Genomic DNA, 19,025 nt, shown 5'->3' with positions numbered 1-19,025 from the left:
AGTTACAGACACGGACAGAAGAGCCGTATAAAGAAATTTCACGTGACCACACTCACCCAACCATCACTCCCCCATGTTTCCAGCATTGCTTAGCATCTAGGGGATAGTTTATTGTATTTTCACATCGTGTGTCTATGGAAATAACCTGCAGACCTAGTGTAAGAGGGCTGCATATTTTTAAAAAATCATTTTATTGGGGGCTCTTACCACAATCCATACATCAATTGTATCAAGCACATTTGTACAGATGTTGCCATAATTTCCAAAACATTTTCTGTGTACTTGAGCCCATGGTATCAGCTCGTTTATCCCTCCCACCCTCGTGACCCATTGATAAATTACAAATTATTATTTTCATATCTGACACAGTCTGCTGTCTCCCTTCACCCAGATTTGTTGTGTGTGTGTATACTTTTGTGATTGGTTTCCCCTTTTCTCCCCCCACCCTCATGGTATTGCTACTCCCATGATTGGTTCTGAGGGATTTATCTGCCCTGGATTCCGTATTGAGAGCTCTTATCTGAACCAATGTACATGCTCTGGTCCAGCCATATTTGTAAGGTAGAACTGGGGTCATGGGAGGAAGCATTAAAGATCTAGAGGAATGTTGTGTTTTGTCAGTGCTATACTGCATCCGGGCTGACTCATTCCTTCCTTGTGGTCCTTCTGTGAGGGGAAGTCCAACTGTCTACAGATGGGCTTTGGGTCTCCACTCTGCACCCCCTCATTCGCATGGATGATTGATTTGGTTCCATTGTTTTCTCTTTGGGATTGTTTATCCTATCTTATATAAACATGAGGAAAAAATAAGTGGGGAAAAAGCCTAGAAAGAGTTTCAGGTCTGTCTGCTGACCCTTATATTTACCAATCGAGTCTGATGAGGTGCCAAGCCCTGCCCACCCCCCTACCTGCCCCAAGTCCGAAGTCTGTTTTTGGGATTCCTCGGGGTCTTTGTTGCTTTGCTCCCCTTGCCGCTCTGTTGTGCTCCCTTCGCTTCCTGGTGGTGGGGGTCAGACCAGGCATGATTCCCACATGTCTCCAGTGCACTGTGGGTCAGAGGGGACATTGTGTCTTATAGTAGGGCCTGCTCTATGGTCCCCTGTGCATTGCCTGCTCCGAGCAGTAACATCGGGGCTTGGTGGGCCAGGATGCAGTCTGTCTCCCCATCCACCCACTTCTAGTTTGCTCCTGGGTGGCCTGGGCAGACCCGGCCCCTCCCCCCTCTCCTTGTACTGTTCTCTGTAGTGCATTCTTCTAGGGAGGGGGAAGAACTGTTAGTTTGCTGCTTCATGCTGGTGTGTTACCCTCAAGCCTTGACACCCCAGGTTGAGGCCTGGTCCCTTCCCCTTTCCTGTGGAGACAGTTCCCTCCCCATGGGTGGGCTAATGCCCTGTACCCCAACTACCCATGTCCCCCCCTCCTTTTCAGTTGGCTGCCATGTATCCCTGGGCTGGCTCTGACTCTGCCAGAGTGCCTGGGTCTTGCCCTGGGGCCCCAGGAATTTTTGCCTTCAGAGGCTGTTCCCCAAGCCCCTGGTGTGTTTTAAGCTTGCCTCGGTGGACTCATGTTGTACCTGTCCTTTTGTGCTTGGCTTACTTTTAAAAACAAAACCCTATGATGCGTGTATTATGTAAAGATGCAGTGTGACCCCACATAGACCATTTCTCAGGCATTGTGTTCATGACACCTGGTCTGGTACCTTAAGTTCCCTCTCGTCCCGTGTTTGTGTGGCTAGCTAATGTCTCCTTTCTATGGGCCTCTATTGCACCTTAGTTGTAGAATTATTGTTCATGATTGGTTTTGCTTTGACTTCCGGATTTTCCCAGACCAGAAGCAAATTACATATTGCTTTTGGCTTAGAGAATTCCCCATTATGGAAGTAAGCCCGAGGTTGGATACTCTAATGCCACACCACCTTAGCTTGGGGTTTCAGTTTTTAACAGGAAACCATTTCCTTGCCAAGTCTCAGCAGGACAGCTTTCTTCTCCCTTCCTTGGCTTGTCTGGCTCAAAACAGTTAGTCCTCTTGTGCAGAAGGAACACTCTTCAAAGGTCCTGGCATCTTTCAACAGTCAGACTCCCTTACCTCTTCCAGGCCCAAGATGGTCCCCAGAGCCCCCTAATAGTCTAACCCTCACTTACAGTCTCCAGGTCCTATATATGGACCTAGTCTTCCCCCAACCCCCTACAACAGGCTAACTGGTCTAGAGCTGCCTGATTTAAAATCCCAACAACTACATTGTATGAGATCACTACACTAAGGATAACAACCCAGACAAAAGCTTGCATAGCAGAAGGAACAGAGAGGGTTGACAGCTGTTGAAAGGGATGGAGGAGGACCAGGGGATGGTGGGAGGGATGGTGGGAGGGAGAGGGAGGGAAGGAGGGAGAGCTGAGTGGGTGAGCTGCTGAACGCAGTTGTTAGTCAGAAATGTACATCTCCCCCAACCAATTCACAATAAAGGAATTAAAAAAGAAAATCCAACCACTCTGAAAGATGAGTTCTGAGGAATTTGTGGGTCACCTTCATAAGTTACAGAGACTGATTTCCAACTCAATTAGAGTGACACCAACTTTTCCCATTATCCATTACACCTCGGAACTGGAGTTCCTTGGTCAAACAGTGCTTCGCTCTCTCATGTATACACATATACGTATATTATATACTTATATGCCTATATTACATACAAATATCATATACTTAGACTAAGACTTCTAGCTTACTGAGACTACCACCAGCATTAAAGGGGACAAACATTAAGCCCACTGCTTTCGATCATTTGTCTTCCTGACTGACAGCCAGACAAGCCTGGCTCCGTCATGGCCAGTCCGTGCAGGAGCACCCTCGGCCGGAGGGTCACGCTATTAAGGAAGCAGGACCTCAAATTGGGCCGATGAAGACACTAAGCGGCTCTTCTGGGCTGAAGTCAATAAAGGAGAAAGCACATGTACTAAAATATTTCTTTATTTCAATAAGGTCAATGTCAGGTGTTTAAGTCCAGCTAGCATCCAGTAACAATTGGAAAAAAAACTTTTGACAAAATGTTATCGAATTGAAATTCATATTGGATAGAAAACCTTTTTAAGCTTTAAGTAAAATCCATAAAAGAAATATCTTGAACAGGCAATTTAAGGATCTAATACGTCGTGAGTGTTTACTTTCCAGGAATCCTCTGAGGAAAGGAAGCCCTAATATAATGTTGTTCACTCCCTCCCGAGGGTAAGCACGTGGCTGGGAACGACAATCACACCGTCCAGGCCCCTTCCAGAGATTCTCTCAGTAGCACAGTGGACCCTGCAGACCGCATTCAAGTACTTTGCTTTCCCCAAGTTATCAAAAAACACACTCGTCTGAGATCAATGCCATCATCATCACCCTCAGGTAAGCACAGAGCTATAGCAGGCTGGCTTGAGGTGGCAGCTGTTGCCTCGGCTGACAGGGACCGGAAGAGGAGGTAAGCTTTAAGGCCATCACTAAGAGCTCAGAAGCCTACAGTTCTCAGTTCAGCGTTAAACAAAACAAACAAAAATACTCCCAAACACAAACAAGCTGTGTTTGTCCCTCCAATATCCAGCTGTCTGTCTGCACTGTCGAGGCGGGGCCCTCTGGAAGCAGATCCTAAGCCTGTCGTCTGACGTGGCTCTCTGGGAGGGTTCCAAGTCCCTGCCCTTCCGCTGGCAGCTGAATGCCTCCTGCTGGTCCCTGGCTGCCCGGGCCTCCCTGCCCATGTGGAGGCCCCCAGTGCACAGGCACCAGCAGAGCACTGCCACGCTGAGGCCCTCCCTGCCTGAGGAATCGTGTGCTGGCCCAGCGCGCCTGAGTGCAGGTGGCCACACCCCAAGAAGCACTGCTCTCCCAGAGCGGGAGACACGGGCAGAGCATCCCACCCCTACAAGACAGCGAGGCGCCCTCCCGATGCAAAGGTGCTGCCACAGGCACGGCGATGCACACGCAGCTTTCACCATCAATCTGGCTTTAATTCAAGGCACCTGTAAAAGCACTTGCTGGTGTCAGAGAGTGAACCGATTCAATGGTACAAAACAGTACAGAAACGAGTGTCCTGGCAGTGATCGACTTTCCCACAGAGCAAATCCGCACCGTCAGTGATTTTGAGGAGTATCAGTCACCGTGAAAAACGACACACAGCAGTGTGGCTCGGGCGCCAGCAGGGAACCCACTCACACGTGCTTGCTCGTTGTCACCACTGCCACCTCGGGGAAGGAGACGGGGCCCAGGAGCGCGGGCTGACAAACGTCGACGGCACAGATCTGGTTCCTCGGACGTTCAGGCTTTATAATACTGGGTTTGGAAGCCTGTTCTCTCAAGAGAACCCCCAGAGCTGCAGAGTCTACAACTGCTCTTCGGAAGGTTGGACATTTTTTCACGGGATAAGTGGAAATTCTGGAAAGATGTCTCTGAAACATGAATTTCAAAACATTACCACCACACAGGAACAGCCGAGGGCAGAGCATTCTGGGTCACGAAGAGGGCCGAGGGCCCCGAGACTCCTGCCCTGCACCTCTAGAACGCGGGCGAGAGCAGCAGCGTCCGCACACGCGCACAGCCTTCCTTCCTGTCGCACACAGACCCGGTCCCCGGGAGTCAGAACCGTCTCTGCGACACCTCACAGCTACAAGCGCTCCGGAATGACCCCACCTGGGAGGGGCATCTGAGAAGAGACTTGGGAAGGCTCGGAAGAGGCACACGGCGGTTTCATAAAGCAGAGCTGCTGCAGACCCACGGTGACCGGAAGATGAAACTTCAGCGAGCTTGTACAGGGCATTCCGAGGCCGGCAAGAGCTGAGAAGGCGATCTGAACCCTGCACTCGGGGGGTGGGGTGCTGAGAAGACTAACCACCCCACCCCCATGATGGTTCCCCATGAAGTTTGCTGGGTGGCGGTTGAGTGCCCTTAGTTCATGCCAGCGCAGGATGTCTGTGTGCTATTCCTCAAAATTGACCTCTAAAGTCCTTGAAGCAGCTCCTTGATTTAACCGGAACCAACACACAGCCCGGATGGCACAGAGCACCTCCGTACCACAGAACGCAGCGGCTTCGTGGACTTAAACACCCTCGGATCGTGCCCTGCACGCTAAGTTTACTTTCTGCGCCAAAGGCAAGAACTAGCGCTTCCCACGACACACATAAAGGACACACGATCTCATATTCCTGAGCTGACATGCTGAGAACGAGACAGGAAAGACATGGCCAATCCTGAACTGGATCGGTGACCAGGCTGACACCCACAAAAGCCATGTGCAGAAGGCGCTTTGGAGCTGAATGTTCTTTCAGGCACAGCTATACTGCTCCCCACCCCACACCCCCGTTTCCTTTCTACATGACACACACAATCAATAAATCAGAAACTCTCAGACTGTTCTCTGATCTCAAGAGAAGCTGTACTGCGATTCAAGGACTGCAGGGCTGGGGTGCAGATGGGATTTCTGACCTCAAAAAAAAAGAAAAAAAGTTGGGGTTATGAAGTAAACTTGATGGGCACTTTGCTGGGCCTCACACTGCAGGGCACTGAGAGGGACGGGAGTGTGTGTTAAATAAGGAACCCCCAGCACTGGCGACTGGACGGTCGTGTTCGCACCCAGGGCCGCTCCCCCTTCCACCACACACCCTCCCTCCCGCTCGGCAGAAACACCTGCTCAGTGGTCAGATCCCACTGGCCAGAAACCCACAGAAATTTGTGTAGGTTTAGGCGCCATGCACAATTTTACATGGTGGCGTCTTAGCTTTGCAGTTTAGTATTACTGCAAATCCATGTTTAAACAGGTATTGTGTACAAATTGAATAATTTAGCCCCTGAAATGATTTAAATTCCCCGGGGAAGAGCCCCACTCGCACATACATACACGATGCACACCCAGCCAAACGGTGGTCAAAAGAACTTCTTGGCGGCTGCTTCTTGCTGAGTCCTGATTCGGTGCGGTGCGGTGGGGGAGAAAAAAACAACAACATTGGAACACGATCCAGATACGTTCCTTAGAGAGTAAAGAGGGCGTCTTGCAGTGAAACGATACATGCCCTTTACATTGCGGTGGGCATAAACTCAACACCTGCAAAGCCATGGGGTCGGAAAGAGGCTGGCCAGCATACTTCCTGGGCACAGAGCAAATCTCATAAACCCCGACAGTGCTGTTGAGTGTTTCTGATCAAAGAGCCCGAAGAGCCCGCCCTGCTCCCTTTACCAGGAGACCCACCGGTACATGACGTAGCCGATGAACAGCAGCGTCTGCACCACAGCGAAGATCACGAAGTGCACGGTGGACAAGCAGGAGGGGAAAGGCGGCAGCTCGGGGCACCGCAGCTTCTCGTTTGATGGCTGCGAGGCAAGAGTTTCCATTGCCATCGGTCAGAGAAGTCACTTTCCCACCCCCCACCAATACCACCGGCTCCCTTCACTCTCACCAGGCTGGCTGACCCCAAACTCCCGCCATGGACTGGCTGCTAGCTCAGGGCCACCCTACAGGACAGGACAGGACAGAAGTCCCCTGCGGGATTCCAACACTAACCCCTTTAGGGAGTAGAAAGCCTCGCCTTTCTCCCGAGGACCAGCTGGTGGTTTTGAACTGCTGAGTGACACCACCAAGGCTCCTCCATTGAGCTGTTAGGAAGAATTATTCCTGGGAACCTTCTCACTAGCTACTAACCCAGTTGCCTCCGACAGGCAACACCCTGGGCTGAGAGCCAGGATAAGGTGGGGAGGTACCGCATTCCGCTGCACGAGGTGGTCCAGGTCCCTCTTGACAATGTGCAGGTGCTCTTTGATGTCGTTGAAGTGCTGTGTGGTCTCATACACCCCCCCGGCGGAGCCTGGGTGCTGCAGCCCGCTGACCAGCCTGACGGTCTCACTCAAGGAATTCCTGAAACAGAGAGCCTCTTTACCTGGGGGCACACGAGGCGCTGGGCGCTCTGTCACGGCTTTCCAGCGGTCACAGTTCTATGGCCAACAGGCAAGATCTTAAAAATCAACATTAAAAAAAAAATTACCTTCCAATTAGGAAGATCAACTCTAACAGCCTGTCTTTATCTTTGACTAAGGGTCATGAAAAAACAAGCAGGTAGGGAATTCCACTAAGAAATGTATTAAAACTACAATTGTAAGGGGATAAGCTGGTAACCCAGGGTCAGGAGTGGGCTCACTGCGCCCCCTACAGGACAGGGTGGAACTGTCTCCATGGTTTCCTAAGCTGTGGACCTTTACCGGAGCAGATGGCCAGGCCTTTGCTTCCAGTCAACAGTGGGTTCAAAGCACTGACCTTTCAGCTAGCAGCCAAGCACTTAACCAGCGTGACATCAGAGACCCTTTATAAATGGCGACCGGACACATGAACAGGTAGCACTTTTAGAAAACCCCCGACATTCCTTGTTGACGGTCTGTGGCTGAGTCAGCAAGCCTGGGCTGTCTGACCCTGCACCCTCCATGGGTCTTTAGTACTGGCCCGACAAGCTCTGGGGTGGCCAGAACCTCTAAGTCCCCCGAAGACCCTGCTGATGCGAGGGGCCTTGGGCTGTCTGGCAGTTTATGCGACAAGGTGACGTACAGGGAGCACTTTTTGGCAGCCTGGGGTCTGGACCGATTTGAACCTGGGAGAACTGGATGATAGACAAGGCCAGCACCCAGGGGCTGCAAACAGGAGTGGCTCCTGACAAAACTACGGAGGCCCCGGCTCAGGTGAGCTTCCATGGGTGCTGTCGCCCGTGGCTCCTGAGGAAATGAAGCGTGGCCCTGTGACCTCACTGGGAGGACAACGGAGGCTCGCGCCTGGTTCCCCTGCACTCTACCTTGTGCCCTTTGCCCCGCTGCCAAGTTTTACTGCTGTTGTTTGTAGTAATACATTCTAGCCATGGAGACAGCTGCTTCTGCGAATCAGAACCTCAGGACTCCCCCGCCCACCCCCGGTCTAGTAGATGGTTCCTAGAGACAAGCCAAGGGCTGCAACTGGAACCCAATCGCACACATAGTTGAACAACTTGTTGGGTGATGGGAGATGGCATGTCTGTCTAGCCCACTGTCTTCTTCTCTGACTTAGAATAGAACCCCCTCACCCAAGGTGTGAGTCCACTGCTCAGGTGTAAGATAAAGAGCTTGGCACCAAGTCTGCCCTGGGGATATGCACGACAGGAGGGGACAAATGAAAGATTATTTTAACAACAGCAGAACCCTGACAGTATTATTTATTAAGGCTGTTACTCATGGTGGCCTTGAGAAGCACTATTAACTGCCTCAGTAAGCCCTTCTTCTTAGCAACATGCACTCAGTGTTCCAGCTCCGTGTCCAGTTCTTACTGGGCGGTTTGTGAAACAATTGCTCTTTTTCTGTCAGCGAGAATTTCCTGCATCACATTGTGTGTGTTAGAGTCCCACTGCTACCGGCTTCCTCCCCTCACCCCTTCACAGAATTATAATGTATGGCCCCAATTCTGTTTCTCTTTATATCTGGCTCTGCCTCGTAGCTCAGACAAATCTCTCTTTTCCTAAGAGGCTAAAGGGGTTTCTACCTTTTCTTTTTCAGGTATGAACAAGCTGAAAATTCAGACCTTTGGTTTCTAAATGTCAGAAGTTATTGAGCTTATAACAGGGCATACAGGGAGCAAAGCTCTGGTAGAGAAACTTCTTCACCATGGCCATCACCTCAAGACACTAAGCTGCTGGCCTTGGACTCAGAAGCAGTGTCTTGAAGGGTCAATTGGGAGCAGAGAGACAATGTTCTCCTTCCTCTGGCAAAGAGCAACTGGGGACTTAAAAGCTTCGGAGTGGCCACCTAAGCTGCCACCATGGGTCTCTCTGGAGCGCAGAGAAGAACACGGAGAACATGGAACAATAGCCCAGTGCCCTGCAAAAACCTCCGTCTCCACCATGACACTGATACCAGAAGAATTATATGGTGCCCGGCTGCAGCCGATTGCTCTAAGAGTCATGAATAGAGCGGGAGAAAAATGGAAAACAAAGCTCAAAATCAGTAAAAAAAAAAAAGAAAAAAAGACCACGCTTACTGGTTGGACAGGGCCCCCTGAGGAGGAAGGACCTCAACTACCCTTAAGGCCCAGGACTGAGCTCATCCCTGGGGAGGGGACGGAAGGGGAGAGGTTCCTGTGCTTTACATTTCTCCACCCACCCAATGAACCTTGCGCGTGATTCTTATCCTCATGCAGGACGCTCTAGGTGCCCGCAGACCCAACCTAAAACACAAACTCACTGCCATCATGCAGACTCTGACCTACAGCACAGCACAGCACCGAGCTGCCCCTGCGGGTTTGCGACTGTACTTCTTTGTGGGGGTAGAAAGCCTTGTCTTTCCCATGCAGAGCAGCTAACGGTTTCAAACGGCCGACCTTGTGGTTAGCAGCCCAATGCGTAACCCGTACGCTGCCAGGGCTCTCCCACAGCCCTACAAAAGCTGTGGATTTAGGATCGTGATGTCATGAGTCACTCAGCCTCGGCGCATACTCACTTCACTTCGTTCACTTGTCTGAGGATCTCATGCTGCGTTCTCACCACCGTGTCCACTTCCTGCTGAGAGATCTGAGCAAAGAAAGCCCGAGGTGAGCGGCCTGCTCCGCCACCCCGCCCTGCAGCCCAGCGCCCGGGAGGGCTCACCTGTCCCGGCGGCCCTGGGAGGCTGGCTCCGCGCTTGGAGAGCTCCTCCGTCACAGAGGAGACGTACCTCCGCTGCTCGTCTAGAATCATGTCTAACTGTCGGTTGAGCTGTTTGATCTCCAGGTGGATGCGGTTCTGTCCTTCGAAGATCTGCCTCAGCTCGCGATCCCCAACAGTCTCAAAGATTTCTTCCGCTGAAAAAGACAGGACAAATCAAACGGAGAGGAACCCCTGCACGATGGACGGCGCTGAGTGCCTCCAGGGACCGAAAGGAGGCCATTATCAACCAAGCAGCACACGCAGGGCTACTTCAACGGGCCCGAGGTCTGTCGTTTCCACCATTTCCACGGGCCACACCACACTCATACTGCAGACACTCGGAGAGCGTGCTCCCACTTTACTGTGATGCAGAGTGCATCGAGGAGACCAGCAGATTCCCCTTCTATACTGGCCTATGTAGAAGACAGCTACGTTCACTCAAAGACACGCCCATGGCACAGGAGATGATCACAGGAAGTGTCTCCACCTGGTCTTGGCGTGCTCTTTTCCACACGAGCAGACCAAGTGCCTCATTAGTTTGGCTTAGACCAGGGGGGTCAAACTGGAGGCCCGAGGGCCATATGGGGGCCCCAAGATAATTTTTTTGTGGCCCACGATGCTCTGAAATAAAATGTAATGAGGGAGTTGTAGGTACGGTATTGCCTCAATCTCCCCTAAGCGCTATTTTCTTCATAACAATTTCTATTTTCATTTTATTTCAGAGCATCATGGGCCACAAAAAATTACCCTGGGGGCCACGAGTTTGACCCCTCTGGCTTAGACCAAATGCTTCACAACATTCATGCCCACAGCCCTGTCCAGAGCCCACGGGATCTCTTCACATACAACTGCTCTGGTCTCTGCCCAGCTCTGCTCAGCCCAACAGAGAGGAGCTGCACCCCCAAGGGAAAAGAACACCAGCTGTGCACTGCGGCTCGACTACGGGTGGGGTGCCAGCACGGTCTGTCTCAGATTTGGGGAGACAGCAGTAAACAAAACCCCCGTCTGCGTGGTGCCTTCATTCTGTGGTCGCTGTCCCATCATGTCACGGCAGGACTTCTTACTGCAGCCGCCAGGCCCTTTAAGGAGCCGAGGCGTGCTCACAAACTGTCCCCAGGTCAGAGGGCAGGGCGGGGCAGGGGCCGCCGCAGCAGCACTCACTGGGCTGCCCCTGGAGGTCGGCGTGGTCCTTCTGGAACTCCTCCTTCTTCTTCTCCAGTTCCTGCTGAAAGTGCTCAAATTCCTCCTGGTACTTTTCCTTCTCTTTTTCTGAGATTTCTTTATCTGGTGTAGGCTGTTAGACATTGAAGAAACGAAATCAAAGAAAACAATGAAACCAGACAAAAAGCTCATGGAAGCCGTATGACACATGGCAGTTCTAACGCTAGCAGCAGGAAGGCCTTGGGGCCACTGGAGTTCAGCGATGACAAGGCACACAGGCTGCCGTCTAGCACAGGAGACAGCACAAGCCGCCGAGGGCAACACCATGCGAGACACCAGGCAAGCCTGTGCTGTGGGGAATGGCATCAGTCCACTCGCTCAATGCAGGCTTCCACAGCCACACACACAGGATCTGCAAAGCAATCCAGTGCAATACACCCGCTCCTGGTCAGGAGCTAGAGGAGGAAACTGGCTACTCCCATCCCTACCTCCCCTCCCCCCACCACCAACCCAGCGGCGACCACCAGGCTTGGCACACACAGGTTCATCTACCTTCCAGCACCACAAGGCACCAGACCAGCGTCTTTATTCTACCCGAGGCAAGGGGCCTGCACCCATTCCCGCTACGGTGAGAGAGGCAGACACAGACCCAACCCAGGCCGGCCTCCCGACTCCCAGCCCCACAGCAACGCTGGTGGAAAAGGGTGCGCGCTTACCGGCTCTTTCCCAGGCTCGGTCAGCTGGAACGTCAGGAAAGAGAGGACATCGTGGTCATCTAAGCATTAAAAACAGAAGAAACAGCCTAGATAAAAGTGCGATGCAAAAAGTTACAGACTCGACTACTCGTAGCTTTGCATTCAGCTTGCCCGTCATGAGGAAAATACAAATGAGCTCCAACTTGGTGAAGACAGGCCTTAGCCGAAAGATTTCCTAGCAACAAAACCCACCTCCTGGAACCTTAAACAACTCAGAGCAGCACTGACCAAGCAGATGTCCTAGAAGGAAACAAGCAAATGACCAGCTCCAACCAGCCCTGCCCCCGACAGCTTGGGCCCGCCCCACCTGATGGCGCACCCCAACCAAGGTTCGCCAGCTCACTGCTGTCCGTCCAAGAAAGCCCCTCTTCTCCCTCTGAGAGCTCGGAGTAGACAGTGGATCACCCACACACCACTCCCACCCGCTTCCCTCACACAGCAGGTGCCGGTCATTCCGTTTTAGCTAAACTTCACTGATACTGAACTCAAACGCCAACTGCAGCTTGAGGGCTGTTCACCTGGGCTGTGTGGCAACGCCTGCGCTGTCAGTGCCAGGGTGCCCCAGAGAAAGCCACAAGAGGCCAACGTGTGCTGGGAAATTTGAGGGGCAGGGCAGTGGAGCCAGCCCCGCCCCCTCCCCCCGCCCCATCCCTGCCCAGGTGACAGGCAGGCAGAATGTAACCTGCCACCACCCCCGCCCCCTTGCCCAGGTCCTGTAAGGTATAATCCATACACTTTAAACTACTTTAAAATTACAATGTATCATATGCCCTAAGACAGCAGGAACAACACATGGTAGTTTTAAAGGTGAGTCCCCAAATATTTTCTCAGGCTGTCCAAATGCAAGCTGTGATGGCTCCTGGGACCCTGCCCCCCGGGCCCTGGGCCTTCTGCAGCCTCCGTGGCATCCGTCTCCCTCGATGGAGAGTGCCCACCACGGGCATGCAGTTCCAATCCACCTTCCCAGATGACTCTCTCACGAGGCAAGTCGTACTCCCCAAAGAGACACCATTTCCAGTGAAGCCCAGCCCAAGTGTGTTTACACTGCACGGCTTACCTGCAAGACCTCCCGTCGCAGCCGATATCCCAAAGTACCCTTGGGCCGGGATGACCATGTTTTCCACTTTGGCGCAAAATTCAAAATCATTTTTATCGGGTGTGAAGCCATTATTGATCATCACCTAGGAAGACATACCAGGGCTGTCACTTCTACAAAAGACACTGGTCAAATGCATCGCAATTAGTCCATTTCGTGACTAGTCCTGTCCAGCCCAAGGTCAATGTTCTGCCCCTCTCATCACCGACTGAGCACACAGGGTAAAACCCCTTTCCCACCCCAGGTACCCACTCACTCTCTGTAGGAGTTTCCCCCACAATGCACAATAAGCTTCAAAAGAGAAGGCTTCTCACTCGTCTCAGTCGAAGCCTTTTGACCACGAGGTCTCTACAGTAACACTGCTGAGACACGACCGGGACAATACCACACGGAAGGGCCTCTAGTATCTATGAATAATCCCAAGTAAACAATGCCAGCATGGCTGCCTGCTTAGAGCCTCTCAGGACAAGACTCACTGTCAAGGTTTTCTGGTAGTATATGATCTTCGCCCGGACTGGGTAGGGTTTATTCCGGAAGTCCCTCTGGCAGCTGGCTAGTGCTTGATCGAGACCATCACTACAGCACAGTGGAAGGAGACAGAACAGGCTTCAGAACTCCCTCCCATGTTTCAGAGTCTACGATCTGAAACCACTACTCTCCACAAGAACGTTACCATCAAGCAACAACTCGCAGCAAAATGCACTCCCCGTGACGTCGGCCAGCATGCAGGACACTGTCAGAAGGCCCAGGCTCGCCCACTCAGCGAGCCCTGGGCTCCAGAGTGTAGGCCGAAGCCCGCACGCGGGCAGTCAGACCACACACACCCAGAGCTCGCAGTTGCCCCAGTCAACAAGAGGCTGAACCAGTAGGTGAGGCCTCAGGTACCCAGTGTTTGTTTGCAGGGAGCTGGTCAGGAGGCACACATCCCCCCAGCACAGAGTGGGCCCAGCTTCTGTCCCTGGGGACTGTCCACAGCAGCTCAGCGCCAGGCTGCCAGGGCTCAGAAGCATCTCCGTGAACAGCGAGTGTTGCTGTAGGTCTCCGGTGTGACTTGGAAAGGCCTGGCAGATTATTTTTGTGAGTCTGAGATAGCTCAAACTTTTTTCTTATAGAATGAATGGTATTCACTTGTTTGCACTCTTCTGGCTACGGAAGGCTTCAGAGGCACATTCTACTTTTGGATAGTGGGGGAAACCTGTATAGTCTGACAGTTCGCTGACAGGTTAATTCCTCCCTCTATGATGGAAAAACAACAAATCAGAGTGCTAACTCATACACATTACAATCTGTCCACCATCAAGAACCTTTGTGACCAATGTCCACGTGACACAACAGTGACAGTGGACAGCAAGGGCGGTGCCGGCTGGGGCAGTGACTTGGCTCCCTGCTGAACATGGGGTGGCTGAGTCAGAGGGCCTCCTGGTGCCTACGACAAGGTTGCACAAGGTGGCAAGCAGGGCCCGCTCCTTTGCAATCAGTACCGCAGCTCTTGCTCATCTCACGGACGCGAGAGCAGGTATTAGGCACTACAGGGCAGGAGGGAGGACGTGGCGAGGGGAGTCACGTGGGAAGCGGCAGCTTCCGTTCAGGGTGAGAGCACGACTTGTGGCAGCAACGACGGGTGACAGGTGCACACGAGGAAGGTGAGCGCCTTCACTGGGCTGGCCACCTGAGAAACCGTGACCTGGCCAACACCCATGTAGAAAATAATTATCACCTATTTTCAGTTGAAGCCAAACAACACATGCGTAGGCCTGAGATCTGAGGTGCTCCCAGAAAGAACTCTGAAACAGAACCAACTTTCCCAGCAGATCACAAAGCCCGGCCTCAGGAAAGAGAAGATCTTATTGCATCTGCCAGTGTTCAGCTTTGCCTGGTTCCCAAAGGAAGATGAAATCAGGAGTAACGTAAAAGTAACGTATACACTTACTTTTGATGGTCATAATGGATCTGGCCGTTGTTGCCGATAATTACTATAGCAGGGTTATTTTTCTGAAAATAAAAGAGAATGCTTTGTTTTGAAGTCTTTAGAGCCAGAATTCTGCATCACACTGGATGTGCAGTGAGGTCTCTGATGTCTTTCCAATTCAAAATGTTTAAGTAGTTCATATCGATGGGAGAGACTGAAACAGCTAATTAAGCTATGTTTCTCTCGGCCTCATGGATTAAAGTAGACAACAGTAGGCTCTAAGAATTAAACATACCTTTCCATCATTGTCAAAAGAATCAAAAAATATTCCAACACCATTCCACATATCAGCTGATCCAAACACAGATCCCTCCAAGCCTTGGTTTTCCGTGTACCACACTGCCTGCAAATACACAACAGGGCGTGCTCAGCAGCTGGTGGTACACGCATGTGCACGCACCTCTGACACTGGGGATGGATTCGTACCAGGCCATCGGCTCCGATCCGACCTCTTCCGGTTACTCGGAAAGTCACCTCCACCTCCCAGTTCTCAAAGGCAGCTTTTGTCTTCGTCCACACTGATCCTCTTTGGCTTTTTAAAGATGGGGCTATTCGGATCTGATCGGAACTTGCAATGGCATCTAGCACAAAACACAAGAGCGAAAAACTTTATGTCAGAATTAAGCAAAAGCCACCAAGTCCTCAGGGAACTGCGGCAGATAGTTGAGATCTCATTAGGCCTGTAACTTGTGCAATAATTTTGTTAGGAAAAAATTTCATGTGACAGTTTCAACCCTCCTTTATACTTTACAGTGAAAAATCTGTGAAGGATTAAGGGGCAACTACACAATGAAAACTCAAGGGGGAGGAATTTCTGGCTTAAAAAGCAAGCCAACAATCAGGCTCATACTGTTTTTTCACTACTTCAAAAGTAACATACACATTATTCTTAAAACAAAACAAAGTACAACTACCATGGCTTTTTAAAACCAGCTTACAACATTAGAAAGTTCAAACTATGAAAAGAACACACTACTAGGAATCAAGAGATTGTTCCTAGTCTCAAGTCAACTGTGTGACTTGAGGCAAATAATTCTTACTCTCTTGGGTTCCCCATTTGGTCACCTGTAAAAGAAGGTGCTAATAAACTCAGCCACTTCCTGAGGTGCTAGATGCCAAGACTTGTGCCTCTGTACATTCTTCTAGGGAAGAGGACCAACTGACTCTCAAGTCAGTAAGCCCAGCAAATCATCACAGTTAACAGTGACCCCAAGCAGTGTGCGCCTCGCTTGTCTGGGCTCTGGTCCCTGACGGGTTGCTGACTGGCCATGTGATCTCAGATAAGCGAGTCCGTTTCTCTAAGCCGTGCCTAGTTAAGAGCTCATGAATGTTCTGACAAACGTGAGCTACTCCGCTAGTGACTGCGTTACAGAACCATGAAAAGTACGTCTCGGGGCCAATGTGTGAGCCATACTAACACACGCCAGATATTAACCAGTTCCACTGTCCAGGTGGAGAAATAGGCCACTGTATCCCCACTCTACCTGTAGGAAGACAACAAGCCGGAAGCAGTCTGATTGGCCATTGTTTGTTTCCATCACTTTTGTGCAAGGCATCAGGGACAGAGCACCGGACACTGAATCGAAACACCTGGATTCGAGTTCTGGCCTCTGGAGGTGCTATGGATCTGCGTCCATAAGGATTCTAGCCACAGAAACCTCCCGGGGCTGTTCCCATTTGCCACACGGGTCATTATGAGGCGGAATTGACTTGATGGCCCCTAACAAGCACGGCAGTTTTTCCAAGAAGCTCGACTTTTCAGAGCATCGGTTTTTCATGTAGAAAGCACTACACCTGCTTGGCCTGCGACAGATCAACTCAGCTACTACATGCGAAAGTGTTGCTATCACCAGTTTGCCCTTATGGAACCAAGGAGCTACAGAGAGCAGGGACGGATGGGCAGGAGAGCCAAGACGGACAAGTACAGCTTAGGTCTTCACTGGGGCCTGGAACACAGGGCCATGCTTACACTAGACACCAGATTTCTCTTTCTCTGTTTTTAGTAATGGGTCTCACGTTACAATGAAAAAGGGAAGGCCGGTTGGTAGAGCCCAGAGAACTGAGATTGAAATCATGACAGTGACAGCTAAGGAAGGGGCATGACTGCAGAGAAGGCGACAATGGCTGTTGGTTGCTGTCAGGTTGGCCCCAAGTCCCTCTACCATCCCCAGGGCTGCCGCTGGCTGGTTGTAGAGGGAGACCGCCAAGCCTTTCTTCCTAGTCTGTGGGCCTCACTGAAACCTACGCAGTCCATGGCAACACACAAGCCTGCACTGACGGATGGACAGGTGGTGAATGCCCTTGATGTGCACGGCTGGGGATGGAACCCAGGTCTCCCTCGTGGAAGGAAGAAGCCTACCACGAAACCACCCCGGCCTCAATGGCTAAGATCCTCATCCCTTTAGCTCACATCCAGTCTAGGCACGAGCTGGTAATTCACCAAGGTAGAGTACCCTCGCAGGTCTGCAGACTCTGTGAGCTGGCTACCAGCTCTAAACAATATCAAGGTAACAGACTGGGGGTGGTGTGGGTGTGCGCGAAGTAAAAGGCTGTGACCAGACTCACCCTCGTGACTGAAAAACGGATCCTCATTCCAGAAATAAGAAAATAACCCCCCCAAACTTGTGTTTGGTGTCAGCTCATCATCTTGGATCTATCTACTCACCTTAACAAATGCTTCCTCCACCCCCACCCCACACTCTTGTTGGAGTAGAGTGGGCACAAAGAAAGACTATCTGCTGGTTATCAAACTAATTACATGCTATTTCAAGTGCATAATGACTGGGCTATTCACGTCAATTAAAATGTATGCCCGCTAATTACAAACGAACTCCCACGAAACAACGGTCCCTGTTAGTACACGCTTTCTAGAAATGGGCATATGTTGTTGAAAGTACAGGGCGGGCTAAAGCTCTGTGTATCGTAAAGATGGTCTTCCTCCCTAAACACACACGGGGCCACCGTGAGTTGGAATCAGGCTGGTGGCAACTGAGCAAGAGAAGCCAGAGACATTTGCCACTCGTTCCAAAGGGTCACCGAACAGAAGCTGGCAGTGTGCGTGCCAAGGGCTGGTGGTGGAACCCTTAGTCAGCAGTGACACATCAGCACTAAATAAAGACTGCAGATGTTTCTCCCACAGAGATCAATGGTCGGGGTCTGATCCAGCACGGGCCAGGCGCACGGGGCCAGGCGCACGGGGGGGAACCGCATTGTTCCCGTTCTCCCCCGAAAAGAAACGAAAGAAAACGAGGTCTCAAGGGATCCTGCTATTCTTGGTCTCCGGGTTCAGAAACAGCAAACACCAAAATAGACGGCCCCTTCTCCGAAACCGAGATGTGACACTAAGCGTTAGTTAATACAAGACCACAGCTAAGTCTCCCGGAGAGGCAAACGTGGCCCGTAATTCCAGTTTAACGAGAACGTCCTTCGGACACCACAGACAGGCTCCAAATCTAAGGCCGCACCAACATATGCCCTCTCTGAAGCTGTGGGGAGGCGGGGAGGGCCGAGACAGGGACGCGGGGTCCCCGGCGCCCTCGGGGGGCGTGGATCCCAGCAGGCCGCGAGGGCTCGGGGTGCAGGTTGGGGTGACTGGGCAGAGTTGGGCAGACGTGTCCCCAGGAGACGTGGCATGAGGGGGTGAAACGTGATGCCCGGGGTGAAGGGGCGTCGAAAGTAACTGTACACCCCCAGATCAAACGGGAAGGGCCCGTGCGCGCGGCGCCGGGAAGAAGGGGCGCCGAGGGAAGAGACCCTCGCCCCGCGCCCCAGGACGAGGGGGGGGGAAAGCCAGCGGAGGGGGACCCCTTTCCCGCACGCGTGGGGCCCCCAGGACCACAGGGCCCGGGGCTGAGGGGACGTGGAGGGCAGGAGGGGCCCCGGTCCCCGCCCCCGGCCCGGCTTACTCCCCGCGTGGGCCCAGAAGGGCACGGTCCCGTCGCTCTGAACCAGGTGCGGCCCCTTGAAGCTGAACTTGTACTCGAAACGGCGATGCGGCAGCGCGGCCGGGGTGCCCGCGGCGCCCGCAACTGCGGGGTCTCCTCCCGCGCCGTCGCCCCCGACGAAGCGACTGAGGGACAGCAGCAGGGCGCAGAGAAGGGGCCGGACGCGGGCCTGGGGAGCCCTCCGCCTGGAGCCCGCCATCTTGGATTGTGGGACGCGGAGGCCGGCCGGAGGGGGCGGAGCGCGGGAGCTGCGGACGGCCAACAGGGCGTTCGCTGATTGGCGGAGCCCGAGGGACCCGGAGGGCAAGGGGTGAGCCCCGCCCCCGGCCGCCGGATCCCACCGCGGCGGGACCCGGAGCGTCGGTGGGCGGGGCCAAGAGGAAGGGGCGGGGCATCCCGTGGGGGCGGGGCCCGGAGCCCGCAGGTCTCACCCGGGATGCATTCCCTTCGCAC

The 19,025-nt window shown here is 52.5% G+C and overlaps 1 protein-coding gene across 7 annotated transcripts; it reads right to left on the bottom strand.

Annotated features, from left to right (window-relative positions):
• Positions 1–2,946: 2,946 nt before the first annotated feature.
• Positions 2,947–18,798, bottom strand: LMAN1 (lectin, mannose binding 1). Of its 7 annotated transcripts, none has more exons than XM_075532706.1 (14): positions 18,534–18,798; positions 15,055–15,209; positions 14,864–14,971; positions 14,590–14,651; positions 13,136–13,235; positions 12,621–12,744; positions 11,525–11,583; positions 10,809–10,941; positions 9,609–9,802; positions 9,463–9,533; positions 6,718–6,871; positions 6,209–6,330; positions 5,857–5,923; positions 2,947–5,448 (listed from the first exon to the last, which is right to left on the bottom strand). In XM_075532706.1, the coding sequence occupies exons 1-13, from the start codon at positions 18,769–18,771 to the stop codon at positions 5,887–5,889; spliced, it is 1,557 nt and encodes a 518-aa protein (XP_075388821.1). In that variant the 5' UTR covers positions 18,772–18,798; the 3' UTR covers positions 2,947–5,448; positions 5,857–5,886. The 7 variants fall into 7 exon arrangements, with proteins under 7 accessions (XP_075388821.1, XP_075388822.1, XP_075388823.1 ...); XM_075532707.1 differs by having other exon boundaries at positions 2,947–5,443; XM_075532708.1 differs by having other exon boundaries at positions 2,947–4,415.
• Between the last annotated feature and the right edge of the window lie 227 nt (positions 18,799–19,025).

This window comes from Tenrec ecaudatus, chromosome 15 (genome assembly GCF_050624435.1).
Source record: "Tenrec ecaudatus isolate mTenEca1 chromosome 15, mTenEca1.hap1, whole genome shotgun sequence".
NCBI classification, from domain to species: Eukaryota; Metazoa; Chordata; class Mammalia; order Afrosoricida; family Tenrecidae; genus Tenrec; species Tenrec ecaudatus.
Note: the sequence above shows the minus strand (reverse complement) of the source record. Positions and strands in the feature narration are given on the sequence as shown.